Source organism: Bos indicus x Bos taurus, chromosome 11, assembly GCF_003369695.1.
Source record: "Bos indicus x Bos taurus breed Angus x Brahman F1 hybrid chromosome 11, Bos_hybrid_MaternalHap_v2.0, whole genome shotgun sequence".
NCBI classification, from domain to species: Eukaryota; Metazoa; Chordata; class Mammalia; order Artiodactyla; family Bovidae; genus Bos; species Bos indicus x Bos taurus.
In genome coordinates this window covers 67,220,567-67,248,532 of record NC_040086.1, presented here as the reverse complement: position 1 = coordinate 67,248,532, position 27,966 = coordinate 67,220,567, and the positions used below count along the sequence as shown (strand labels likewise).

The 27,966-nt window shown below is 44.5% G+C and overlaps 1 protein-coding gene across 1 annotated transcript in view; it reads right to left on the bottom strand.

The window, feature by feature from the left end:
• Positions 1-27,966, bottom strand: part of ANTXR1 (ANTXR cell adhesion molecule 1) — a 255,318-nt gene that overhangs the window by 36,809 nt on the left and 190,543 nt on the right. Inside the window, exon 17 of the mRNA XM_027555677.1 lies at positions 22,070-22,150. Within this exon, the coding sequence (XP_027411478.1) occupies positions 22,070-22,150 (81 nt within the window). The remainder of the gene's footprint in view (positions 1-22,069; positions 22,151-27,966) is intronic.

The following is a 27,966-nucleotide window of genomic DNA, read 5'->3' as shown; positions in this document are numbered from 1 at the left end:
ACAGGGCTGGCTGTGAACTAGTGTGGATGGCTCTGGCCTCAGCCCTGCTCTGGCTCAGCTCTGCCAACTGTGGGTCCCTGGGGGCTGGGGGAAGGGCCAATTTCTCTCCCACGGCCCACGTCAGCCTTTTCCGCTCAGGGTCCACTATCTCCATCATGTCCCATGGCTTCTGGCACATGGGGCCCCGTCATCTGCTTGCAACTTGTAAAAGTCAGAGGAAACACTGACTGGAACCCGGGCCTCCTGGCATTCAGGTTCTTTCCACGAATCACTTTCAGGAGACGGACTGAGGTGTTGCCCTGATACTCTGAAATGGAATTTATGCACATGCATGAAAGAAACACATCTGGGCATTTAACAGAGTGTTAGAGACAGGTCTGGCAAACCCGCCAAGCCATGTGCTTCCATAGGATGAGCTTTTCCAGGGTGGGACTCTGGCAGGGCCCCAGCCTTTGCAGAAAGGACCTAAGGTGATGAAAATGGACTGATGTCTTACCAAAGCTGGGCTCTTTTGGAAGATATCTGTTTAATCTGATTTATAAAGTACACCATTTTGCTTGACTTTTTTTTTAAGAGTATAGGGGAAAAAAAGAGGAAGGTTGGGCCCCATTTAAAAAAAAATGCTTTGTTAAATGGGGTGGCCATGTTTGTGTGAGTCAGAAGCATAAAGCAGATGTGGGAAGGTTTCTTGTGTCTCTGTCTCAGGCAGTGGGCCATTTGGCTGAGAAAGAGATCACAGACTTCCTTGCCAGGGAGGCAGAGCTTAAAGTAGTTCAGAAAGTGAGTGCCCAAGGCTACAGATTCAAGGTTTAAGCTCAGTTTCAAGGCCCAAGATGCTCTGTGTTTCAGGCCTCTCCCATGTAAAAGGAAGGCACTGGCTTTAGCAAAATGCTCTTTTGATGATTGCTTTAGGGTTAATCTGTACTTTGTTATTTATTTTGCTTAATATTTATCATTAATTGTATATGGTGTTATGTTATCTGGGCTTCCCAGGTGGCTCAGTGGTAAAGAATCCCCCTGTCAGTGCAGGAGATGCAGGAGACACAGGTTGATTCCTGGGTCAGGAAGATTCCCTGGAGCAGGAAATAGCAACCCACTCCAGCATTCTTGCTTGGAAAAGTCCCATGGACAGAGGAGCCTGGTGGGCTACAGCCCATAGGGTTGCAAAGAGTTGGACACAACTGAGCACAATTATGTTGTTGACAAAAAACAACAAAGAAAGGGGTACATATGATGTTTTGTTAATACTGTAAAGGCATACCTAATTATGTTAATTATTAAGGCACAAGTCAGGTTAAGGGGTCACAGCTGGGGCCAGTCTCAGGTATGGCACCTCCAGTGTGAGCTGGTGCCCTACAGTTGGGCACTGGGCCTTTTGCAAAGTGGGCCTGGGGACCGGTCCCCTCCCTGGGGGCTGCTGTCATGGAAGGAAAACCCAATGGATCTTCTTTTCTGCAAAGTAGTTGAGGTGCAATTCCTGGCTGTGCCTCTCCCGACACTGAATGAAATACCACGTCTAAGATCCTGGAGGACTCCTTTTCCCTCTGTCACCTCAGTGCTCTTCTCTCCTCTTCCTCCACCTCCATCATCCCGTCCTCCTTCTCCCTGGCTCCTTTTCTTGTCCTCTCTTCCTTCACTGCCTTCCTATTTCTCCTCTTGTTGAGCGCCTACCACATGCGAGGTGTCACAGAAAGTTAGGGTGGGGGGACCTCTATGAAATGCTAGATGAATGGGACATGAAGCAGGGTGATGATGGATCAGAGGCAGAAAGCATCTCGGAGACCTGGCAGGGACTGGCAAAGAAGAGACATGATTTGCACTGAGTTACAATCAGAGGACAGGAAAGGCCAGGATCATTTGGGTTAGGGCATGGTGTGAGTGGAGCTCTAGATGCAGGAATACACAGGGCCTGTCCACTGAAACAGGGTCTCAAAGGGAAGACTGTTTTGTGTAGGACTCATGGACAGGCGGGCAGAGTCTGATCCACTGTGCAGGGTGATGGGGGTCAGGGGGTTGGGGGGAAATGCTGGGCAGCCCAGCACTTCCCAAATTTGCCTTCCACAGGGCACAAGTGATGCTCAATCAAAACAGAGCAGTCATTTTCAAGTTTGGGAAATATGGCATGATACATTCCATGGGAATTCTTTGGAGATTCCCAACGCAATTGGGTCATGAAAGCATCTTTGAAGTCTTGCAGATTAAAAAGCAAAATAAAACCAAACCTTTAACACTGTCAAGTGCAGCATTCCCCAAACTTATTTGATGCCTATGAGCAGCTGGGGAATAAGTATCCATAAAACACATCTTGTGTGCAGGCAGTGGGAGCCAGTGGAGGTTTCAGAGGGGGCACAGTTCATTGCTGTCAAGGAGTCAGAACCCCCTCACATCAGGGAGAAGGGGGTGTGGGGCATATGCAGACGTGCCAAACACCTGCTGCTGTGGTTAATCGCCCTCTGTTTTCCTGGGAAGAGGCTGGCTGGCTAGTAGGTAAAGGAGAGCGAGTTCTCATTCCTTAGCACTGAGAGCATTTAATGAAGGCTCAATGTGCACGCCAAGAAAATGTTTTCTCTGGCTGGAGAAGGGGCTACATATACATATACACGCACATAGAAACTTGCTGACTGGCAACCCTGTTGGTCTTACTTTTTTTGTTTTGTTTTGTTTAGCCAAAGCCTGAGCATCCTCGAAGGAAAAGCTGAAGTCATACCTCCTATCTGCAGTCTCTTTCAATCAAACTTGACCTCTGGCTTACCCCCTCCACTCATGATCTCTCCATTTTACTGTCAGCAGCAAACAATCACTTTATGACACACCACCCGGTTTCTTTCCCATCCACTCTGTCCCTTAATCAGGAGTGCCTACCCCAAGCTGGGTCCCTGTGTGCATGGTGCATTGGCTGATGACTGGCATATATGACAACGCATTCTGCTTTTTCAGTCTCCAAATGGCAGCAGGGCAAATGAATGTGCAAATGACTCATCTTCCTGCCAGCCCCAATGTGAGAAAGAACAGAATCACTTCTCTATTATTTCCATGGAAGAGATTCTGGAATACAGTAAGGTCTCACTGTTCATCTCGATATGATTCCAGAGCTTACCAAGCATAGTCAAGAGGCTGACAGCGAGGCACGACAAGAATTCACAAAGCAAAACCAAAGGGTGACACACAATGGTGCTCTGCTGGAGTTTCCTTCTGCTCTCTGGGCATGGTGGAAAGGCCCGTACTGGGTGAATGGGATGTGAATTTCCAGGACACAGTGTGCTGGGAAGGACACTGCAGGAGGTGGAGGGGGCTAGAGGAACAGCCAGATGGAAAGAGGGATGAGCACCCATCAGCTAGTCTCATCAGCTGTGTTTCCAGAATACTTTCTTCCTTTCTCTTTTTCTCGGCTGCACTGGGTCTTCATTGTACATGGGCTTTCTCTAGTTGTGGTGCACAGGCTTAGTTGTCCCAAGGCATGTGGGGCCTTAGTTCCCTAACCGGGATGGAACCTGTATCCTCTGCATCGGAAGGTGGATTCTTAACCACGGGGCTGCCAGGCAAGTCCCTCTACAATACATTCGGATTGCATTCACTCCTTGCCACTTCTGCTCTATTCTCGCCAGGCCATCACTGCTGCCCCTCACCCAGCTCTATTTGCAATGAGCTCCTTACTGGTTTTCCAGTTTCTGCTCTGGGCCCTACAATCCCTTCTCCCCATTGAATCAAGGGCAGTTTGAGTTGAATGTGAATCACACCATGTCCCTCCCCTGCTAACCCGCTACTCCATGCAGCCCTCCTGTTAACACACAGAGTAAAATCCAGTCCCTGGTTTACAAGCCTTGCCCTCCTGTCTCTTACTGCGCTTGGTGACTTCCTCCAACAAGCCATGCTCTCTCCAGCCATACAGGCATCACACTGCTGTTCCTCTCCTGATCTTGGCATGGCCAGTCCCTGCTTGTCATTGACACCTTAACTTCAGTGCCACCTCTCCAGTGCCCATCTCTCTAAAGAGAGGGCTTTTCTAACCACACAGGCTAGGTGTTTATTTTCTTTCTATACCACCACCCTACTTTAATTCTTGGCATAGCACTTAACACTTGGGTACTGGGAACCCTACAGTGCAGACCGCAGGGAGGGACCATGGCCTCCTGGTTCACCGGGGCTTAGCCTGACAAACGTGATGAGTGAATAAATGCTAGCTTTTCCATGTATCAGCCATGGACTCAAGAGGCTCTTGAGTCCTCTGTAAAGTGCATTTCCTCCTCTGTAAAACAGGGATGAGAACACTTACATCAAAGGATGATCAGAGGAAATGCATTCAAAATAATTACACATTATGAAGCTCCTGGTAAATACAAGTTATTATTTCCCAAGTCAAGTCAGTTTTCTTTTTGGTAAAATGGGGATAATATTTGCTTTCTAGGAATTTTTCAAAGATAAAGCAGAGAATCCAATAAATGTACAAATATCTAGAACAAAGTTTTAAATGCAGCAAACCCTTTCTTCCCTGTGATGATAGTAAAAGGAAGCTTAAAAACAAAACCCTTCATGCTGGTTTGGAGCATGGAAGACTCTTGGCTCCGAACAAGAAGTTTGGAATAGGAACTGGCCCAGAAAGGCAAAGTCACAGCTGACCTAACAGAAAACCAGGAAGGGCAGACTGTGACCCAAAACTCTGAAATGATCCTTATGTGTACTAAATAGAGATGGCTGGAAGAGGCGGGGCCTGTATGAAATCATGTTGTCCCTCCTTTCACAAGTGTCTTGCAGGCTAGTTCTCTAGACCAGCACAACCAATAGAAGTGTCACACAAACCACATACGTAATCTTCAGCTTTCTAGTAGCCCCATTTGTAAAAAGTAAAGAAACAGGTGAGAGTATTTTTAATAATAGATCCAGAATGTTATCATTTCAACATGTGACCAATATAAAAATGACTGGTTGCAAACTGGGAGAGGAGTATGTTAAGGCTGTATATTGTCACCCTGTTTATTTAACTTATATGCAGAATGCTGGGCTGGATGAAGCATAAGCTGGAATCAGGATTGCTGGGAGAAATATCAATAACCTCAGACATGCAGATGATACCACCCTTATGGCAGAAAGTGAAGAGGAACTAAAGAGCCTCTTGATGAAAGTGAAAGAGGAGAGTGAAAAAGCTGGCTTAAAGTTCAACATTCAAAAAGCTAAGATCATGGGATCCGGTCCCATCACTTCATGGCAAATAAATGGTTAAACAGTGGAAACAGTGACAGACTTTATTTTCTTGGGTTCCAAAATCACTGCAGATGATGACTGCAACCATGAAACTAAAAGATACTTGCTCCTTCGAAGAAAAGCTATGATCAACCTAGACAGCATATTAAAAAGCAGAGACATTACTTTGCTGACAAAGGTCCATCTAGTCAAAGCTATGGTTTTTCCAGTAGTCATGTACAGATGTGAGAGTTGGACCATAAAGAAAGCTGAGCGCCGAAGAATTGATGCTTTTGAACTGTGGTGTTGGAGAAGACTCTTGAGAGTCCTTGGACTACAAGGAGATCAAACCAGTCAGTCCTAAAGGAAATCAGTTCTGAATATTCACTGGAAGAACTTATGCTGAAGCTGAAGCTCCAATATTCTGGCCACCTGATATGAAGAACTGACTCCTTGGAAAAGACCCCGATGCTGGGAAAGATCGAAGGCAGGAGGAGAAGGGGATGACAGAGGATGAGATGGTTGGATGACATCACCGTCTCAATGGACATGAGTGTGAGTAAGCTCTGGGAGTTGGTGGTAGACAGGGAAGCCTGGCACACTACAGTCCATGGGGTCGCAAGGAGTTGGACACGACAGCGACTGAACTGAATTGAAGGATATCGTTTACATTCTGTTTGTCATGCTACATCTTTGAAAATCCAGAGTGTATTTCACACGTACAGTACATGGCATTTCTGACTAGTCACATTTCAAGTGCTCAATAGCCACATGTGGCTGGGGGCTGCCTTATGGGACTGTGTAGCCCTACACTTTACATTTTTTAGAAAAATTTGCTTTAATTTTTAAATTTTGCTGTGCCAGGTGTTAGTTGTGGCATGTAGGGTCTAGTTCCCTGACCAGGGATTGAACCCAGTCCCCCAGCATTGGGAGTGTGGAGTCTTAGCCACTGGGCCACCAGGCAAGTCCCTAGATTCTCCTTTTGAGCTGTTCAAGATCTTTTGCTACTTGTGAGGGTGAAAGGGGAGGTCACAAATAATTTTGTAAAACACTCCATTTATTTGTAACAGACCACTGTTTATTTGTAAAAGAAAGACCATTAGTTGCCCACTGTTTTCCACAGCTGGAAGAAAAGTTCTAGTTGACTCTTTCGCTGGCCAGTGAAGAGCTTAAAAGAAAATTTAAGAGTTTAAATTCCTGTCATGGAAATACTTTTATCTTCTGATCTCCATAGACTCTTCAAGGTATGTAAAACTGTTTGAAATGGTGCCCGTCTGTCTGTCTGTCTATTTATCTATCCTCTGGAAGTGATAGGAAGCTTTATACTCATTTAAAATCAAATCATGCCGCTTTTCTCTCACCCTGTGTTTCAGAGAAAGATTTATGAGCAGCTGTGTTTTTTCAGGGTGGGACAGTTTGGTCCATGGCTTGCAAAGCAAGAGAATTTCAAAAATCAAATTGTTGTCTTTAAAAAATAAATGGATTAGAACTAAACACATCAATGGAATGAGCTTAAGAGAGCAAGAAAACGATTACAAGGTAAAGTTATCCAAAAATTGTTCTCTCTTGATTCATAAATCTGTTATGTAGTCTCAGGCTTTTTGGACATAGACGGATGAGTTATAAAGGACAGGCATCAAAGCTTGGCTGTGTCCACCGAGGATCAGAACAGTCATTTCACTATTGGCATTTACAGTAATTTGAAGGCATAGTAACACTGCTGGATGAAACTGGAATTTTCACACGGGTAGGTTAAATCTTTTGGAAGCTTCCATCTGTGTTGCTTATTAGTGACCTTGTGTGGGATGTAGCCACGTGAGTTGTTGGTGTATGTGATGTGAACTGCTTGTAACCCTAATTTTTTGCTAGGAGGTTCTGTTGTGAATCATCCAAACACATTTTAACTTTAGGCCACCAGCGGAGGATCTAGTGCAGAACAAGCCAGGGCAGCTGATGTGGTACAGTGGAGACCATGGGCTACAGGAGTTCTGTACTTATTCCTGGTTTGGAGGGATGCTTACTGTCTACAAGCACAGAAGGTAACCTCAGTTCTACAGCTGCCTTGGCCATCTCTGGAGGACCATACATCCCCTGGGCATGTATGGTGGAGCATCGAGGGCGTGGCTTCATAAATTTTGGGAAGTTTGTTTCCACCACCAATTGGAAAATATTCCCTCTTCTTTCCATTTCTCTCTACCTCCATGTTTAAGAAGTCCAGCCCTGCTTGGTCAGAACTACTTCCCTGTTAGAAAAAAAGAAGGGAGGATTCCACAGTGGACTTTCCAGTGGACCCACTTTGATTAATGATCCCAGTAAGGGGCATGGATGTCTGTTATGATGTCCAATTTTCCAGACTCTGTGACATTCAAGAGTTTCCCATTACAAATCACCTTGAGTGAGCAGTAGAGAATGTGGAAAAGCTTACACAAGATTTACTCCTATTTAGAGCTTATATTTGAGTTGGAGTCACAGAGGCCTTGGAAAGTAGGTACACTGGGGACTGAGGCCAGTGACTGGGTGTCAGCTGCGTAGGGCCACCCAGTCAATGGGGTGACCCAATCCAGATGTTGGGGGGATACAGGAATGCACACAGGTGCTGAAGGCTAGAGGAGTGAGCGCCCCTGAAGCTAACTCTGCCATTACTATGGATTCTGAACATAGCTCTGCTCTCGACGGTCTTAGCCAAAAGAAAAAATGGAAAAACACTAAAACGTTAAACAAATATCACAAGAATGAATTTACAAAGCAAGACGAGTAAAGTCAGAGAGTCGTTTTCCTCTCAAATTTTCTATTTTCAAAAAATTTAAAGGAAAAGTCAAAGTTATTAATGGCAATGACAGAAAGTATGAACAGCAATTATAATGAAAGTTTAATGTTTTAATAATGCTCAATCAAGTGGCGTAGTGGTAAAGAAACTGCCTGCCAATGCAGGAGATGCAAGAGATGTGGGTAAGATCCCTGAGTCGGGAAAATCCCCTGGAGCAGGAAATGGCACCCTCCGCCAGTATTCTTCCCTGGAGAATTCCATGGGCAGAGGAGACTGGTGGGCTACAGTCCGTGGGGTCACAAAGAGTCGGACACAACTGAGCACACAGGCAAACTGTTGGTGTAGTGAGGTGAGTGATAGGTATGTACACACAGGTGCATGTGTGAATAACTGAATAAACTGAATGCTCAGCCTCATTTTACCTGAAGATGCCCCTACAAGAACATGTGAACGCTCCCTCTTTGGTAAAGGTGAGGATTTTTTTGAGACATCTTTGGGCACTGCTGAAATGCAGGTACCTATGGAGGGAATCTTATAAAAGTTTACAAACAGCTATGACCTGGGGGTCACAGAAAAAGTCTTCACAGAACAAGAAAACAAATTGAACCACGTTCTCAGTGCTGTGAGGGAAAGGAAAGGAAAGGAAACGTCCCTTTCCTCAAATCAGTTACTGTTTCCTCAGGCAGTGAAATGTCAGTACTGCCTTTAAATTAAAATGGTGTGAAATTTTGAGGCAGCAGCTGTGAGCACAGGAGGAACGAAGGACCAGACAATGAGCAGGAGTCAGGGGAGAGCCTCGGAGAGCTGGGCACCCGAAAGATGTGAGCAGCTGTAAGGGTGGAGAAGGCAGAGCTGGGAGGTGGAGTGTGACTGCTCTCCCCTCCCCCTCCAGTGTCAGCCTGGGCCACCTCTTTCAGCTAGTCTCCTGTCTGGGCCTTCATACATGCTGTTTCTCCCACCCAAATGCCTTTCCCTCACTTCACCAGGAAGTTCATCCTTTAAATCTCAGTCCAATGGTCTCTTTTCAAAGTCTTCCCTGGTCGTCCAGCCTGGATTAAATCTCTGTGTTCTATGCTCCCATGAAACTTCAGATGCTCCCCACAGTTCCATACCACTCATCACATCAAGTTCTAATTTAGTGCTTTTCTGACTACTCTGATGAACATCCCACAAGGGCAGGGATTGGCCTCATTCGTGTAAATCCCCATTGCCTAGCATGGTACCTCCTGTAGGGTCGGAGCTCAAGACCAGTGCACGGGTGCACTCTGTCTTAGACACAGTGTTGGTGATAAAGGGAGAGGCAGGCAGAGGTGGAATCAGTAAGAGAAAATATGAGGTAACTTGGGAACACAGCACACGGAAAGAGGGCAGGTCACTAAGGGAGGCAAGCAGTGGGTATGTCATCTTGGGCAGGGTATAAAAATGGAACAGCGCTGGGAGGTGGGCAAAGGTAAGTGGATAGGAAAGGAGGGGTTTGGGTCACAGGGACCAGCTCTACCTCCCAAAATTCAGTCTGGTTTACCTTTTCTTCAAGGGATCAAGCCCAATCATGAGCCCCACCCTCTTCTCCTGGCCTGGGGAGAGAACTCAGGAGAGCCAGGGTATGTAAAGGGCTGGAGGGGTCTGGTCCTGCCACTTCCAATAATTCCCTTTGTAACTGTGAATGAGGCAGGGATCTTAGTATGAGAGCATTAATCTAACTAATATGAAAATAGATAAGTAAAGCAGTGATGGGGAGCATCCGAGAAAATGTACTTGGGAGTGTTTGGAGGTGTCCCCATCAGCTTGCTAAACATCAGTTTCCTTATCTTGAAAATGAAGGGACTGAGATCATAAGGAACCTCCAACCCATTCCTGAGACTCAGGGTCAGGTTGAGGTGAGGTGGTAATGGGGATACTGGGAGAAGGGGTGTGTGTGTGTGTGTGTGTGTGTGTGTGTGTGTACAGCAGACTGTGAATTCTGGAAGGATATCTCCTAGGTCAGATCCTGCCACCTAAGATTCAACATAACACTTTTGGACCAGAATAGAACTCCCCACCAACCTGGGTTAAATAAATCTTAATTGAGGCCTATGGCAGAGGTGTAGACCATTCACTAGAGATGATCTTTTCTGATGCCCTCAGCTGAAAGAGAAGGCCCATAGTTGCCAAGTGACTAAACATAAACATCACACTTGAGCAAAGTAGAAAACTTCCTACAATGTTATACACTTGGATGAAATTTTGACCCTAGAACCAAGCCCAATTTCCCTTAGTCCTGACTCTCTTTGGCAGGAAAGAGAAATGAGATCAGAGAATTTCAAGAGGGGTGTCTCTATTACCCAGCCCTGCCTTCTTCAACCCCCAAATTCTCTTCTGTTTGCTATTTGCAACTTGATACCAGGACTTGACCTGTTGCTGCAGCTGTTTGGGAGATGAGGCAATTCAAAGGTGAAAGTCATCAGTTAAGCAATAAAATGATGATCCTGATGAGTATGGAAATATGTGGAAAAAGGAGGGGTTAGGTTATGGGAGATTGAAAGGGGAGGAAGAGACCTCAGCCACTTCAGATACCGTCACAATTATTTATTTAAAGAGACCTCCCACTGAGAGCAGGAAGTTAGTTCAAAAAAAAAAAAAAACCCTCAAGATGGTATATTTTGCAGCATCAACTTTGGGTTTAACCTTCAAAAAAAGTTAACTTTGCAGGTTTTGGGTACAGTTTGGTTTTTGCTGTGGACAGAGGATGTCTTGAACTTTTTCTTTTGTAAAATCAGGCGGGTAAGCCAAGAATTCTAAGTACTCATGTTCCTCTCCAATGAGACAGTGAAGGAGAGATTTCCAAGGGTGAGAACTGAATAAATACTACTGAGGATTCAAACATCCAGGGAAGGGGCTCAGCCAAAATAAATCACACCCTCTAGGAACATTTCCTATAATTTTCTTTTTTTTTTTTTTCTTAAATGATCTAGTCTTACAAAAGGTTATGAAAGGTCAGAAGTCAGTGGCCAGCAAGTTGGACTTTCTCTCTAGATCTATTGGGGACTTTACATCTTGGTGTCAGACACTGATAGAAATTTTGAAGATCCCTGTTTACTCAAAGTAAAAACCAATATATTCTATGCAAACTTCTTTTCCCCCACTTTAAAATAAAAATGTCTACTTTTTCAGCAGTTCTGTGAATTGATTAAAGAGCAGAGGGACTAAGAAAAAAGCCTTATATAAAGCCTATTGTCTATTGTGCAAGAAGGAACTGACCTTTACATAAAGACATTAATACAGTAATTTGATTCTTTTAGTCACTGCTGATTTAAATATGAGAGAGGAATTCTGAGAAGTTTTTCTTGTGTGCAGAGATCTAACTTCTTTGAAATCAATTGTAGTTTTCAGGGTAAAGAAGGGAAGAAAATGAACTCCCATCTGTTTGAATTATTTACACTTGTCATTTTGTTTCATCCTGACAAACCAATATCATTAATTATTAGCTTATTAACTATTTACCAACACATTGGATCCTTTGCGTTCTTGAGCTTTGGTAGAATGATTTTAACTGGGCTGTTCTGCAAGACAAAGATGCCTATGGCCAAGTTTTCTACATACATTAAAAACAATTAAAAACTCTATCAATATTTTGTCAAACCAGAGCTTTGCAAAACTTTTGAGAAACTGTGCCTGAAATCAAATGTCTTGAAATACAATGAATTTGGCACTCTAATATTTATCCCAGATGAAGACTAGCTCAAAATGGTGATAGTGTAAAATTTTCAGTCCCTATCATCAGGGTGGCAATATCTCACCCTTGTTCCCCCTCCAGCCTCAGGAGGTACACTCTGTATCCCATCCTGGGGTGTCTCCTCTCACTCCGCAGGTTGGCCATGGGAACTAATGGGCTGCAGGCTGGTCCTGGAAACCTGCTACCCCGACCTTTCTACTTCCTGTCTGCCCAAGTCCCAGCTTTCCTCCAAAGCCCACTTCAAGCCCTTCCAGTCCAGGAGAAGGTCTGCCATCCTCTCAGATGACTGCCCTTCCTGTGGCTTTCATTCCCTTCAGCAATCTTGGTCTGTCCCGGGAGGTACCTTGACCACCATCTGTTCTGTCTCCTCAACCTTAGCCATCTGTTCTTTGAGGTCTCACACTTGTTTGTCTTTTCCCCAGAGCCCTTCCCAGCACCTCAGTAATATTTGTTGAAAAGGATCTCACTTAGAAAGTTGGGTAAACATTTCCTGCTCTCAGGTTTGCTCCGTTCATTTTATTTTCACCAATCAGTGTTGTCAGAACAGAGGCATTTACTAGCGATGCAATGAAGCAAATTCAGAGGAAAACTGAAGTGAGGAGTTTCAAACGCAAAATGTTACTCGGCAGACAGACAGGAAATGACTGATAAGAGCCTCAGGGTCAGGTGAACTTTCCACAGAATATTAACCAACCAATTGTGTGTATTATGGACACTGGGACTTGCCCAAGTTATCCATTTTCACCACGTTTTGGGGATGTGTCTTAGAATGTGCTGGTATTTATGTACTTGGATCTGTTGTTTCATCAGCAAGCTGTTCAAATGGGGATGTTCATGGCTTTACATAGCCGCCATGTGTTTTAAAATTGCCAATATTCAGGAAGGAATGTCTTATCAGCACACATAGAACAGTGGTTTTAATGATTTTAATTGCCTAGCAATTTGAAAAATTGTTTCCCCCTTATGTTAACAGGGATAAAATTAAATAAAAGAATCAGACATTAAGTTATATACATGATCACAAGTGAAGAAAGAAAAAAGATAATATAGGGTAAAAACTCTATTAACTATGTAAATGCTTTCTTGGTGAGTACAAGCAATGGTGAGAAGGATGTTGCTGGGATTGATAAAGTTGGGGGAACCCACTGGACTGAGCAATAGTATCTGAAGCAATCCTTGGGAGGAAATGAGTTGCTTTGTATTTTCATATGATGGGGGCCATCACTAGCCCACATGGTACTTTTGTGTGAGTCAGGAAGAGACACTCCTCTCTGAGCTGGGATGCAGACCTGTCTCAGGGAGCTTGACCAGTGATGTTCAGGGTGGTCCTCTGTCACAGGGCACAGCCTGCACATCCAGGTGTATGCATTCCTGGTAAACAAGTCTTTGGAAAATGGACATGATTTTAAAGAGCACAGTGGCCTGAAAAGTGACCCTGCTAGTACATAGTAGAATGAGAGACTAAGTCCAGAATTGTTGGTTTAACCTAATCCCGACCAAGGACATTTGTCGATGGCTTTGTCTATGAAACGCAGGGCTCTGCCACAATATTGATACATGACAAGTATCTCACTTAAGTAGCTGATTATAACCTAGTATAAAACTAGTAATTGGTAATTGACAGATATTATGGGATTAATTTATCAGAGAAATGGGAGGCCTAACAAAAGAAGTGGGAAGCCTCCACTAACAAAAAAATACCTCAATGCAGTCAGCACTGCCCTTTAGGTGCCATGGGTAGAGAAGATCATTATTTCCATTTTGCCACCAAGAAATAAAACATACAGTGATATATTCTAGGGAACCAACAATGGGCTCTCTTGCAGGTGGAGTTTTGAAGTGAAATTGCTTGTAACATGGCATCCCAAATTACCATGTTTCTTGCATGAAGACTCTGGAGAAGGAAATGGCAAACCACTCCAGTACTCTTGCTTGGAAAATCCCACGGACAAAGGAGCGTGGCAGGCTATAGTCCACGGGGTCACAAAGAGTCGGACACGACTGAGTGACTTCATTTTCACTTTGCATGAAGAAGAGATACCCACCCTGGAACTGCAGAAAGTGCGGATGCACGGGAGAGGTGGAAGGTGTGGCTGGTTTCCTCCTCATCCTCTCCTCAGACAGTCTACGTCTACATGCCCTGCTTGGCTGGCCTATCACAGGGAAGACAGAGGCCACTGAATGGGGGAGAGCCCATCTTGGACTTTGCCACTGAGGTCACTAAGGAAGAGAGGCATATCCCGGCCTCTAGGTCATCTACTTCCTCAGGGCTCTTGCCCTCTAACAGTGAGCTCCTCAGTCTCAGCCCCTCCTGGTCTTGCATCATGAGCCCTTCATCTTTCTTAAGTCCTTCATCCTGATCAAACAAAGAGCCTCTTTCAAGCCCAGCTCTGCTCCAGCCACTGCTTTGGTTCTCCCTTCCCATTTTCCACTAAGCCTCACTCCTGCCCCCATCGTTGCACTGAATCCACGTCACTAAGACCTCCAGGACCTTCTTACTGCTAGTAATTAGAGGACCTGTCAGCTTGCATCTAAATTTCCCATACTTGAGGCTGATGACCCCAGCCTCCTCCGTGATGAGCCATCTTCCCTTGGCTTCCATGACCCAAACTCTCCTGTCACACCTGCTCTTTCTTTCGCTGGTCCTTCTTCGTTTCCCTCTTGTTCTCCTTTTTCTTTCCTCGCCCCAGCTCAAAGGATGTGACCCTGGGTGTTCAGCACTCAAGCCATTTCCCTTCTGTCTCTCCACCCTCTCCCTGGCTCTGCATCTGTTCACATTGGTCTCAGCTGTCATGGTGGTGACACTTAAGTCTCTGCCTCCTGCCCAGAACTCTCACTGAGAAAAACTGCCTCCTGACAGGTCGGGTGATGTCAGGGGGCATCCAGGGCACACCTTCCACTCTCAGGTCCTGTAGGTGCACACCCTGCACGTATATGACTCTGAGAGTGAGCATTCCTGAAGTGTAATAAGCTGGTGGTACTTACACTCAATTCTGTAAGTGAAAAAGCTAAGTCCTCCTCTTCCCTCCCAAAGCTCTTCTTGCACCCTTATCCTGGTGACTGATGTCACAGTTGGCTCAGACCAAAACCTGGAGGTCCTCCCTGACAACCCACTCTCTCATCCTCCACACCAGCCAGTTGCCAAATCCAGTCATTCTGTTTCTTCAATATCTCCTAAATCCAGCCTCTTTCTCCCTCCTTCACTTTCTTATCGGTCGACTCCAGACCACCAGGTTCTGGTCCATTAAAGGACCTCAACAAAGAGGCTCTTTAGTTCTTTTTCACTTTCTGCCATAAGGTGGTGTCATCTGCATATCTGAGGTTATTGATATTTCTCCCGGCAATCTTGATTCCAGCTTCTATAAACGTCTATAATTAATACAATGCTTTACTCTTCTCTTTCAAATCATGCACTGAACTCCAGGAAGTTAGAATTAAGTCCTATTCTAACTGACATCTCCAGTGCCCAGCCCAGGGATGGGTTTCTAGGTGGGAGCACAGTAGATGAAATTTGATGAAAGAATGTTTGAGGGAAGGTAGCCAAGATGAAGATTGAAGAAGGAGGAGGAGGTCATGCAAGGTACATGAAGAGGTAGAAAAGAGAAAGCAAGAAACAGAGTGCACACACTTTGAGTCTATTTATGTTGCAGGAGGCTCGTCTGCTTTCGAAGGACTGGGCTGAGGACGCTCTGTCCCTGGAGATAACCTGCCCAGATCATTCTTGCCTCTGCAACAGTAGGAAGGCATGGGGCCCACGCGACTGGCCCAGCTCCCTTGCTGGAAACAGCTGTGCAGACGGCAGCCCTGGGGAGCTCAGGGAGAGGATTTCACAACCTCCGCGCTGCCCTTCAGAGGAGTATCATATGTTGTTTACATACATCTCCATCTACATGTGTGTTTCCGGGGTCTCTTCTGATTGCAATGAGGCTCAGTCTTGCAAAACAAGTTCAGAGTGTGCCTCATATTTTGTTTTTGCAGATAGCGATGGAGCGATGGAATGTACCAGCCTCCCCATGCCAGATCAGAGAGAAACTGAGGAGCTGAAAACAAAGACATCCAACCCCAGTGGCTCCTCCCAGAGCATGTGCAGGGGTTGGGACTTTAAAGCTGGGGTAAAAATGCCTGGGGAGGGTTTAGACAGGTTGATATTTTAATTCCATCTGGGAAAGACCCAGGAGGCAGAGTTATATTTTCTCTTTTCCTTTCTCTTCACCCAAGCAGTAACAATATTGGAGCAGGAAGAATCTATGCTTATTGTCTGGTGATTGTAATCATCCATTTTCCTTATGCCTATGAAACGCAGGATAGAGTTTTTGAAAGGATATTGAGAGTTGCCTTCAAATTGTTCCATGAAGGAAACAGAAGATGCTGCCCAGGACAAGAAATAGAGACTTGGGTCAAATCACTGATTGTCAATCCTAGTTGCTCCTTAAAATGACCTGGGGAGCTTTTAAAACTCCTGTATCCAGACTTCATCCCAGAAAAATTAAATAGAATCTGGCACCAGGGCCTTAAAACTCCCCAGATGATCACAACATGCAACCAGATTGAAAATCACTGGATTCTGTGAACCCTGATCTCTGAAACTCCCTTACATTTCTGTGCTTGAAACTAGCAATCTAGGAACAAAACCATCTGCAGCTGGCAAGATTTCTCTGCAACTGGTTGGTATTTAATATTTAGACTTCTGCTAGAGCAGTTATTCCCCAATTAGGCTAATAGGTGTTCTGCAGAGAAACATAGGAAAGTAGTCACTGGTGGTCAAATAAACACAGAGATGCTGACTTCAAGTCCCCAGCAGTCAGGGTTAGAGGGATCTTGATGGGCATCTAATTCCATTTATCTCACTGGTTCCAAAGTGTGGTCCCCAGACCAGTAGCATCAGTATCACCTGGAAGCTTGTTAGAAATGCTAATTTCCAGGCCTCACCCTAGACCTGCTGAGTCAGAAACTCTGACAGTGGGATCCAGCAACCTGTGTTTTAACAAAACTTCTAGGTGATTCTGTGCTCAAGTTTGAGAACTAGTGATCTGCTGCAGGAACTGTTTACTATGTCCTGGCCCAGTGGTTTGACTGGTTTTACCCCTGTTTAGTAACACGGAGCAACCCCAGTGAGGCCTGTGGAAGCCCATTTGTTGTTGAAACTCATCTTTCAGTTTTTTAAGATGAAATACGTGTTATTGTAATTTCTACCTGTGGCTTAACTTCATGTCTTCTCTGAAATCATATTCTGTGCTTTAGAGGCTTTAGTGTTCCAGGGCTTCTGGTTGATATAACATATAGCTGATATACCTGAGGGCACTTCTCCAAATTTACATAAAATACCCAGGAAGATAAAGAAAAGGTACCAACTCACACCACCACCAAAACTAAAAGTGACAGAATAGAACAGAAAATTTTTGTGAAAATTTACATCCTCTTGGAGTAGAGAAGACTGTTCTAAGTTTGACACCAAAGGCAGAAATTAGAAACATTCATAGATTTAACTATAAAATTATAGGTAATTTCACATGCACTCACACACACACAGACACAGACACAAAATTAGACTTTAAGTTTCATGAAGTAAGCATCTTATACTTAATGTATACCACTGGATCTTCAAAACATTTGACTAATAAATGAATGAATATGAGTTAAGCAAATGGCCATATAAAAATCAAAGCTAAAATATTCAATAGAAAAGTAGGATAGAGGCATATATAGGCAATAGACAAAAGGGAAAATAGTTATTTGAAAGAAGTTTCACTTCAATAACAGAAAACACAAATTAAATTAACACCTGTCAAATAGATAAGGTTAATAATGTTAATGGGAGATGGGATTTTCACAGATGGTAGGCGGTCATGTTAATTCACACAGTGTTTCAGGCAATAATGAATAATGAGCCCAACCTGGCAATTCATGTCAAAACTTTAAAATTTTGCATGCTGTTTGATTGATCGACGAGACAACTGCATGCTTAATCCTAAGGAAACATTCATGAATGTGCACAATGATCTAGCAACAAGTATACTGATTACAGATAGCTTCATTTGTAAGAATAAACACTTGAAATAAACATTCTAAAAAGAGAAGGCAGGCTGAAATATAATGTCACAGTTTGCACTTAAAATCACATCATATAATGATAGGAAGTGGCATGAAAATATTATTCCTTGAATACAGGTAAGTGATTAAAAATATTAATGAAAGTGAAAGTGTTAGTCTCTCACTTGTGTCCAACTCTTTGCGACCTGACCCCATGACAGGGCTGACAGGCTCCTCTGTCCATGGAATTCTCTAGGCAAGAATACTGGAGTGGGTGGATATTCCCTTCTCCAGGGCATCTTCCCAACCCAGGGATCAAACCCAGTTCTCCCCCACTGCAGGCAGATTTTTTACCATCTGATCCATGAGGCCCAGAGAGAAAATATTAATAGTTTATAAAAAGAATGCTTAGAATGATGACCAAGTTAAAAAGCTCTCAGCTCCCTTTAAGTCTTCTGCCTCAGACTGAACATTCCCAATTCCTTCTGCCATTTGTCCTTGAATGGTAAGAAAATTTTCTGAAGTCAGAGAGGCTCCCATATAGGAAGAATTGGGGACTATCCTGGCAAATGCTCATGGGACACAGATTCTAATTGCCAGACTTTCCTGCTAAGTCTCTGTAAATGTTCTCTACTTTGGTAAAACCCCCTTTAAAGCCTGGGTCTGGACAGCAACGTTTTGTGTTTACAGGGGTACCATGGGGACAATGAACAATATTACCAAGGTAACAGTTCAGTAGGTAGAGATGATGGGAAAGACATCCCAGGCAGAGAAATTAAGACTGTGCAAAGGCACAGAGACACAAACGATTCTGGCATGTTCAGGGAATAGGGAGCAATTCTAGGTGGCTGGAGCCTCTATGGAGTGATAGGGGAACCAGAGGGAAAAGTAGATGAAATGACAAGGAAAGCCTTTCTAAATCAAGCTAAGGGTTTCGGGCTTCTTCCTAGCCTTTGAAAGACTGAAGCTTTGGAATGGCATGCTGAGATCCATGTTTTCAAAAGAGCAAAGCGGTGGCTATACACTGGAAGCCAGGGGATGGTATAAGCAGAGGATACTATATAGTTGGGGCTTCCCAGGTGGCGCTAGTGGTAAAGAACCTGCCTGACAATGCAGGAGATGTAAGAGAAACAGGTTCGATCCCTGGGTTGGGAAGGCGCCCTGGAGGAGGGCATGGTAACCCACTCCAGTATTTTTGCCTGCAGAATCTCATGGACAGAGGAACCTGATGGGCTACAGTCCACAGAATTGCAAAGAGTTCGACACGACTGAAGCAACTTGGCACGCAAGCACCATGTGCTTAGTGAGCTTATTAAATTTTAGGATCCGATGTGTTGCTGGTTTGCTACTTAAGTGGCTTCTTTGGTACTTTACCTTTTATGTTGGCTCAGGCTTTCTTGGTGGGCTCCAAAACACAATAGGACTGTGGGCCCACCCCAGGCAGAAAGAGGAAGATGGGTGGTGGCAGTCAGAAAGCATTCATGTCCCCTGCTGTCATCCCATTCATGTTTTCCCTGACCCAGGGAAAACATGGACAGCTCCCACGAAGTGGGCACCAATCCCAGGGAAGGATGTGACTCTGGGCTCAGGCCTCTCTCAGCCCTCTGCTCTGTGGTGGGGGCTGGAGGCATTCTGCTTTTCCAGCAGCCTCCGAGGCTCTACTGGTGAGCCCATGTCTGCCTCTGTAGAGCAGGGGTGGGTTCATTTGGGGAAGGATAGAGCAGATAGGAACTGAGAAGAACTGCCAGGTTTTTGTGTGATCAACATGTGTTTGAAACAATTCAGAATGTAACTGAGAATGTAATTAGGTGATGTTTGTTTTTGTTTTTGTTTTAAAGGAAAAACTCAGAACCTATGACTCTTGTTCATGAGCACATGCCTGGATGTAGTCATTTTGAGTTTATGGAAAATGTGGTCAGCCCCATAAATCAGTGCTGAGGAATTCTTACAGAGTCATCCACTGTGCAAAGAAGGCAGGTCTGTAGTGAGTCTGTCGAAGTTATGAAAACAGAACAGAATAAGCACATAATGATAAGCGACAGCATAGTCTTCTCTTCCAGAATTCTTTCCTGAGTTGCGATAAGGTAGCTTTGAATTTCCCTTCCTACATAATCTATGATCTTTCTTGTGTATCTCCATGTATACAACTAGAAGTCTGTGGCCATCATCATGATTACAAAGACACGGTTCTCTGCATCTACTCTCATGTGTCTTAAAGATTTTAGCAGGATTCCTGTAAAGAATGTCCATTTCGAAGTAGGCTCGGCAATTGTACTTTGCAACACCTCTAAGAACATGGTCACAAATGTATCCTAATTCTCAGACCTCCCGTCCTTCCCATCTATTATTTTGTGTGACTGGAGAATGAAATTTCAGGGTGGGATTGTATTTCTCAAAAGCACACAGAAGGTCTTCAAATGTGAAAGACACAAGCTTTCATTCAGAATTTGTAAATAAGAGATTCAATCTAGGTGTGATTCATTAGAAGGAACTCCATCCATTTTCATCTCATTTTTGTTAGATTTATCCAATCAGCCATTTGCCCTCAAACAGTTTTAGTTCTTGTATCTTATCTACCATAATATTTCTCTTATCCTTCCTCTTTCCTACACTCGATTCTCTGGTTGACCCAGTTTATAAATCTGTTTCTGGCAAACTGGTCAGTGAAGAATGGAATGTTAACAAATCTGAGTGGAGATGTTTTTCAAGTGCTCTGAGAAAAATGGTCTTGTTCATGGACTAGTACGTTCTATCACAAAAATAGTACTGCTGAGCCCGAGGAGTTTACCTATCCTATTGTTTTCTTCTTATTCTGTTAGATGCGTTTCATGCAGGCTAAAAAATTTCTTAATTTTCCACAGAAACCATATGTATAACTTACAAGGCCAGATACCACGCTGAGTACAAAGCTGATGGCCAAGGCTCATTTCTGTTAGCTGTTTATACTTTAAAATCTGCTCTAGCAGATTGTTCTTGTTGTGTTCTTGTTGACTTCCAGACAAAAAACAAATTCTAGAGATCAAGAAGGTCAAGTTGGCCCAGCATTTATATGCCCTGGGTGGTTTTTTTTTTTTACATCATACTTGCCTGCTGTCCCTGCCACAACGTGGAGCAGGAACAGCTAGCTGGCAGCAGTCTGCTCAGGCTGTGAAACTTTGGACCAAATCCTCTCAACCACAAGCCACCTGTTGTCACCAGGTGCAAAGGGAGGGCAACCTGCCTGACTGACCCTGCTCTCATGTTTTATCAGTTGTACCGTGTTGCAGAGTGGGCAGTGCAAAGATGCAGGTATATCTGACATAGTCAATAGCAATATAGTTTGAATTTCTGCACCAACCTTTCACAGACAGAAAAGCACAAGGTAAATAATCATAATAATGTTTGACTGAGCATTACTATTTAATGTGTTCAAATGTTAAGCCAAATGCTTTACAAACATTACTGTCTCCAGCCAGCCACACTGAAGTAATTATTATCAACCACTTTACAATATGAAGAAATGGAATGCAGAGAGGTCAAGGGACTTGCTTAGAGTTTTCCAGGCAGGAAGGAAGCAAAATTCAGACCCAACTCTACCTGATTCAAAAGGAGCCCCAAATTAGACACCTTGATTTTGCTTTTGGGTTAGTGTGTCTGATTCCCAGAGCAGCAGATGAAAGATGCAGGTTGCGGGTGGTTGAGGGAGAATTTGGTCCCAGGCTTTGCTTTGAAGATTTTATAAAAGAGAGACTAGCTCTTCCCAGAAGAGCTAGCAATGGCATGATTACGACAGAACTGAGGTTGTTTCCAGCGTTGTTATTATTCAGCTTGTCCTGTCCTCTGTTTCCTCATTTACAAAATGAGGACTAAGGCCGCTGTGGCCTCCTCCCTTTCTATCTCCTTCCAGTTGGAGACACTCAGAGCTTAGTCCTAACAGTTTCAGGGCAAATCCTCACTGTGGAAGACCCTCCTGTGATCCTGGACCAGACAAACCCAACACCTGCTGGACGATGGGGGAGTTTTCCCATGGTCCCTATTCCCTGGCTCCACCTTGTGGCCCTGGCGTCCTGCTTGTCACCACTGGCCAGTGTGGCCAAGGAGCAGCAGCCCTCTCTCCGGAAGCTGCCTGAGCATCCTTGCTTTATTCACTCACTGTACATGGAAACCCAGCAGCTCAAGTCCTAGGAAGCTAATCTAACCTGTTTCGGTCAAAATCCTTTTCAGAAAAGCAAGTCGAAACTCAAGGTCTTGTAGAACCCAAAATTTGAAAACTAGTATCTGATTTGTCACAACATGAAATGATAGCTGGATTCATTATCTGGAGTTATTCCAGCTCAACAGTCAGAGGCAGAGAGAGAAAAAGAAAAAGAACGCGTGTATGCGACACTGTTAATGAATCCTACCGTGTCTCCTGGCTGTGGACGCATCACGGACACACGATCGTAGCCTTTCCTTAGTAGGACCCACAAGGCATCAAGTTTTCCCTGAAATAAAACAAATGCACCAAGATTACATCTGAAACCAGACTGAGGGCCCGCACTGACATGAACTTTCCATGCTTCTTCAGTCATATGAACCACACTTCACCAGCAATGCAGTTGTCACAGGATGTGACTCTCTAGTTCAAAATGTGGATTTCAGCAATAGAGGAGAAGAGACACATCCCAGAGAACCCTGATGCTCACGCAGGAGACACCTGCAACTGTAGCACAGCCTCAGGTGTGCAGACACACAGGAGTCATCCAGCCTGTTGCCCTCATTGCATTTCTGGGCATCTTCTCACACTGCAGGCTTTTCAACTTGCACTCAAGTTTTTTCTTCCCACTTAGTGTCCCGAGTTTGCAAATGAAACAATGAGGACAAATTCAGGAAAATGACTGAACAGAAGCGTGGATGGGGCTAGACCAATGAAAGGGTCCTGGGGCACAGATCCACGGCTGTCCCCACAAGAGGCTCCAGAATCCTGGACTTGAGGGACAAATGACTAAGGATCATGGATCACCACAAATCACAGCCCCCTTTGGAGTTGTAGGTGATTGGCTGAATCTGAGAAGACTGAATCTGTGAGGGCTAAAGTTTTCATAGTGTGTGACAAAGGGAGTCTAATGTTCTAGTTCCTTAGACATGCTGAGTGGAGCTGGCTTCTGCCACTGCAAACACTAAAAACACAGGGAAAAAAGGTCCCTGGCTGGTGACGCCACCAACAGGCAGAAGTCACCTTTACTTTGTCTGATTTCCCTTCACCACCAGGAAATCTGCTCGCCTCCACCTCTAAATATGACATTTTAGCCTCTGGAACTGGTGACTACGTTCCCTTTCATGGCAAAAAAAGGACTTTGCACATTTGATTACTGTTGAGTCCTGCTCCAAAGCCACAGGTGCAAGCCCTGTACCAAGGCCACAGAAGTGGAGCACAGAGCCAGGTCAACAAGCTAATTGACCCTTTGTTGCCAAAAGCCCCTGATCATCACTAACAGGCCTCCTGACTCCAAATTAGGCAAAGAATGCCCACTCTAGTAAACACTCTATAGTGCCCCAACCAATCACCTAACACCAACCTTCCAGCAGGAATTTTCTTTGTCTTGAGGCTGTAAAAATTGGCTCTTACCCCACAAAGACTGTCAACTCTTCTTGGTCTGTCAGGTCAGCCCACTGTGTCTGCAGTGCCTCTTTTATCTCTGCTCTTTGTTCTTAATAAACTCACTCCCTTCTGAAATGCTGTGTGTCTGGAAATTCTTTTTCAATCTGCGCTCGAATTGCCCCAACAACTACGTTAAGGATCTTAGATTGGGGACATGATCCTGGATCATCTGGATGGACCCAATCTAACCACGTGGATTTGTTTATTATTTATGTATTTCACAGGGGTCCTTAACAGAGGGAGGCAGGAGGGTCAGACTCAGAGAAAGAGATGGAGAAACAGAAGCAGAGTCAGAGTGATCCCATGTAAGAAGGACTCAACCCATGGTTGCTGGCTTTGGGGAGGAAAGAAAGAAAGAAAAGAAAGAAAGTGAAGTTGCTCAGTCGTGCCCGACTCTCTGCGACCCCATGGATAAGTAACCTGCACCAAGCTCCTCCGTCCATGGGATTTTCAAGGCAAGAGTACTGGAGTGGGTTGCCATTTCCTTCTCCAGGGAATCTTCCCAACCCAGGAATCGAACCCAGGTATCTCACACTGTAGACAGACATTTTACCGTCTGAACCACCAGGAAAGGGGGCCACAAGCCAATGAGCGGTCAGCTTCTGGAGTCTGGAAAAGATGAGGAGATGGATTCTCTCCTAGAGCCTCCAGAAGGAGTGCAGCCCTGGCCTTGCTGTCATCTTAGCCCAGTGAGACCCATTTTGGGCTTCTGACCCCCAGAACTATAAGACAATAACTTTGTGCAGTCTTAAGCCACTTAGTTAGAGGTAATTTGTTAGAGCAACAGTAGGAAACTAATACAGCCCTTATCACTCCCTGACAAGGACTCTGTTTATTTGCTTAGTATTTGTCTCTGTCGTCTGGAATGCCAGCTCTGTGAAAGCAGAGGTGCCTCTGGTTTTTTTAAGTGCTGTATACCCAGCCCTTAGCCCAGCTTCTGGTGCTCAGAAAATATGTGTTAGATGAATGAATGCATCCAGTGCTGCTATGTGCAGGCCGAGGTGCTTTTCTGAGTGTCCGCTCGTTTCATTCTCCCAGCAGTCCCAGAGGGTTATGGGGAAGGAATCAGAGAGGTCAACTAACTTGGCCAGAGGCACACAACTTGCAAACTGGAGAGGTGTGACTGGATGCCCCCACCATGTCTAATTCTAAATATTAAAAAAATTTTTTATGGCATTTATTAATTTTTAAATTGAAGCATAGTTGATTTACAATGTTATGTTAATTTCTACTATAGAGCAATGTGGCTCAGTTATACACGTATCTACATTCTTGTGGCTCAGCTGGTAAAGAATCCACCTGCAACGCAGGAGACCTGGGTTCAATCCCTGGGTTGTGAAGATCCCCCGGAGAAGGGAAAGGCTACGCACTCCATTGTTCTGACCTGGAGAATTCCATGGACCATTCCATGTGGTCACAAAGAGTCGGACACGACTGAGCAACTTTCACTTTCACTTCACCTTCTTTTTAAATATTCTTTTCCATTATGGTCTATCACAGGATTTTGAATATAGTTTCCTGTGCAAAGCTCATATCCTTTCTATGATACCAACTGCAGCTTCTTCCTTGTGCAGATCTTCTGGTCGGAGCACTTTCACTTAGATCCTCTGGAACAGGGTTTCTAAACTGGGGGTTGCAACTCTTCAACCCCTCATGAAATAATTTTGTGTGTTAGGATCTGAATTAATAGGAAAGAAAATATTTGAGTTAATGGCACATGGTGAGGATAAGTATGATTTGTGAAAAATGTGTATCAGTTAAACATGCATGGGTGTGAGTATTAGTGTATGAAGTGAATGCACACATAAGGATTTACTGGGCCAACATGTATTCCTGTTGGGGTTTTTCGAGCATGTTTGAAAACACTGATCTGTAAGTGGTCTTTGAAGGATAATGCTAAAGGCTAGAAGAGTCTAGAAACTTCAAGTTCCTTGCCACAAAGCGTTCATAGTAGCAGCATCAATTTAAGAATGCCACTTGAAGAGTTGGTGTTCTGAAGTTATTTTCTGGTGGGTTTTATTCAGATACGAAAAATGTGCTCTGCAACCTTTATCAATGGTCGCTTGAGTTCTTGTGGGTTCAACTCTGTCTTGCTAAGCATAATGTTTCTCATCTCTCTTGGCCAAGTATTTACAAAAACCTCTAAAAATATTCTGGACTGACTTCAGAATGCTGGGAAGGACTGCTGCTGTGTTCAGCATGGTTTTCTGCATTAAACCGTTTCAATCATTGGTTAAATGTTTTCCTTTAAAGTTCTTTGGGATAAGTATTTATGTGTCAGGATATAACCAGGTGGACTTCCTGGACAAACGCCTCTTTTCTTTTCCATTTTTTAGGGGGGACTCCTGGTAACTGACTTGGTAAATCATCCCCCTCTCAGTATTCTGTGCCCTGATCACTCAACTCCTTGACAAATGAGGTGCAATAAGATGGGGCTAAAAGAAAAAGTGGCTGTTGAGGAAGTGTTATAATTAACTCAGCAGAAATACAAAGTTCCAGGCAGGGAAAGGGGGCAAAAACCACCTAGATGTGCAACACCAGGAGAATGGGTGGCAACAGATCATAGAGCAATATTTAAGCACAAAATGACTGGCTTTAGACTGTATTTTGGGGCTGCCCCTCACCAGCTCTGCTGTGGCCTTGAACAAACTGTTTCATGTCCTTAAGTCTTACCTTTCTCATCTTTAGAAAAAAGAGAGATAATAATATTGTCTGCTCTATGGATTTCTTAAAAGGCTTACAATTAGATATTGAAGTAAGATGCGTGCATGGTAAGTCGCTTCAGTCATGTCTGACTCTTGGTGACCCCATGGACTGTAGCCCGCCGGGCTCCTCTGTCCCTGGGATTCTCTGGGCAAGAATACTGGAGTCGGGTCCCCGAGCCCTCCTCCAGGGGATCTTCCTGATCCAGGGATTGAACCCATGCCTCTTATGTCTCCTGCATTGGCAGGCAGGTTCTTTACCATTAGAGCCACCTGGGAAGCCCTTGAAGTAAGATACTTGTCTCACAGAAAGCATTCATTCAATGTTATCAATGTATTAATCCTTAGGTAGTCATTAAAATAATAATTTGGAATGCCCTGTAGAAAGATGGAAATGAATGTAAGATGACAAGTAAGAATCCAACAATTTGTACTTTACAAGCATGGAGCGCCCGCCCTCCACTCTGTCCTGCAACCACATTTCCGCCTTTCCCCCTGGCTTCTATGACGGTGTCTGGAGACCCCCAACACTCCACCACAGCTGCTTCACTAAGGCTTGGCTAAACCTTGGCTCTGCCTGCTCCTTCTTAACTCTCATATCCTTTTCAGCTTCTTCTTCCCCTCCCCTCTGCCTACACTTGATGCAAGGGGGTCCCCTCGGTGTCCCCCCTCTACCAGACTCACCCCCAGGCAGAATGCTCACCCTGCGTACTCTCACCTAGTCTCATGGGTCAAATTTCCACCTGTCTGCCCATGGCTCATATAAGCTTCCAATCCAATTACCAAATCTTAGTTGTAAAGTAAACATATCACAGGTATAAAAAGCCCCCAAACATCACATATTGAATAATTTTCCTCCAACCTGCTCCCCCTTTGGCACCCTGCCTTGAGTATGCCATGGAGCACCACTGACATGGAGACAGGCAATGACCAGACAGGCCATTCTCACCTCCTCTCTCTCTGCCACCCCTTCACATCCAACTTCGACCGTGTCCGGTGGATGTTCTGTCCCATCTTCCCTCTTGCCTCTTCCTGTCCAGCCCTGCCCCATTGTCTCCTTGGCTACTGCCTTGGCCTGGATCACCTGTCACTTATCCTGTGAATAGTTTCCTGATTGGTCTTTTACCTCCAGGCTCCCAGTCCTTTCTACTACTTGATTAATAACAGATATCATGGCTAGCTGGAATGGATGCTTTGTCAGTAATAAAATAAATCAAGAAACGTATTAGCAGTGTGAATTTAGGCAAGTTACCCCTCTGTGCCTTGATTTTCCCATTTGTAAAACAGAAGGAGTAGTAGCAGTTTCTAATTTTGAGGGCGTTGGTGAGAAATGAAGAAGTGAGTGCAAGCAAGACCCTCGGGACTATGCCTGACTTGTGGTACATGTGTCACCCAGGTATGCCCTTCATCCAGCTGAGCTGCTATCAACAGCTGTTCTGGCTGAGGTAAGACCAGCTAGTTCTGATTGTAGCCCTCAGTGTTCTGAATTCTCAAAGTTCCACAGATGAATCCAAAGTCCCCATTCTGTGTGGCATAGAAAACAGCTGGGGTAATCTATACATCCTATACCTTGTTGTACTTCTTTCAATACATCAGGTAGCATTTTATGCAAGAGCTGAAGTAAGCTATAGAATAAGTGTGTTTAGAATCAAGAGGATGAAAAATAACTCTTAAAAGTCAAAGTACATAACAAGGTTCCTTTGCTTGATTTTCTGAGAGGAGGCAGAAGTTTTGTCATTTCAAGACAGTTGCTACTGGGCTTATTAATAACATCCCTTTGGGGCCAGAAGAGCCTCAGGAGATTCTTCCAAGTGGTTGGTGGGTTTTCCTCACAGCCTGGGGGGAGCCTCTGAGTTGACGCCACTATTTCTCTCAGATCTGAGAGTCCTGCCTGCATGGCCCTCTCTACAAGGTGCGTTTCAAGACACAGGTTCTCACTTCCCAGGAGGAATGCTTC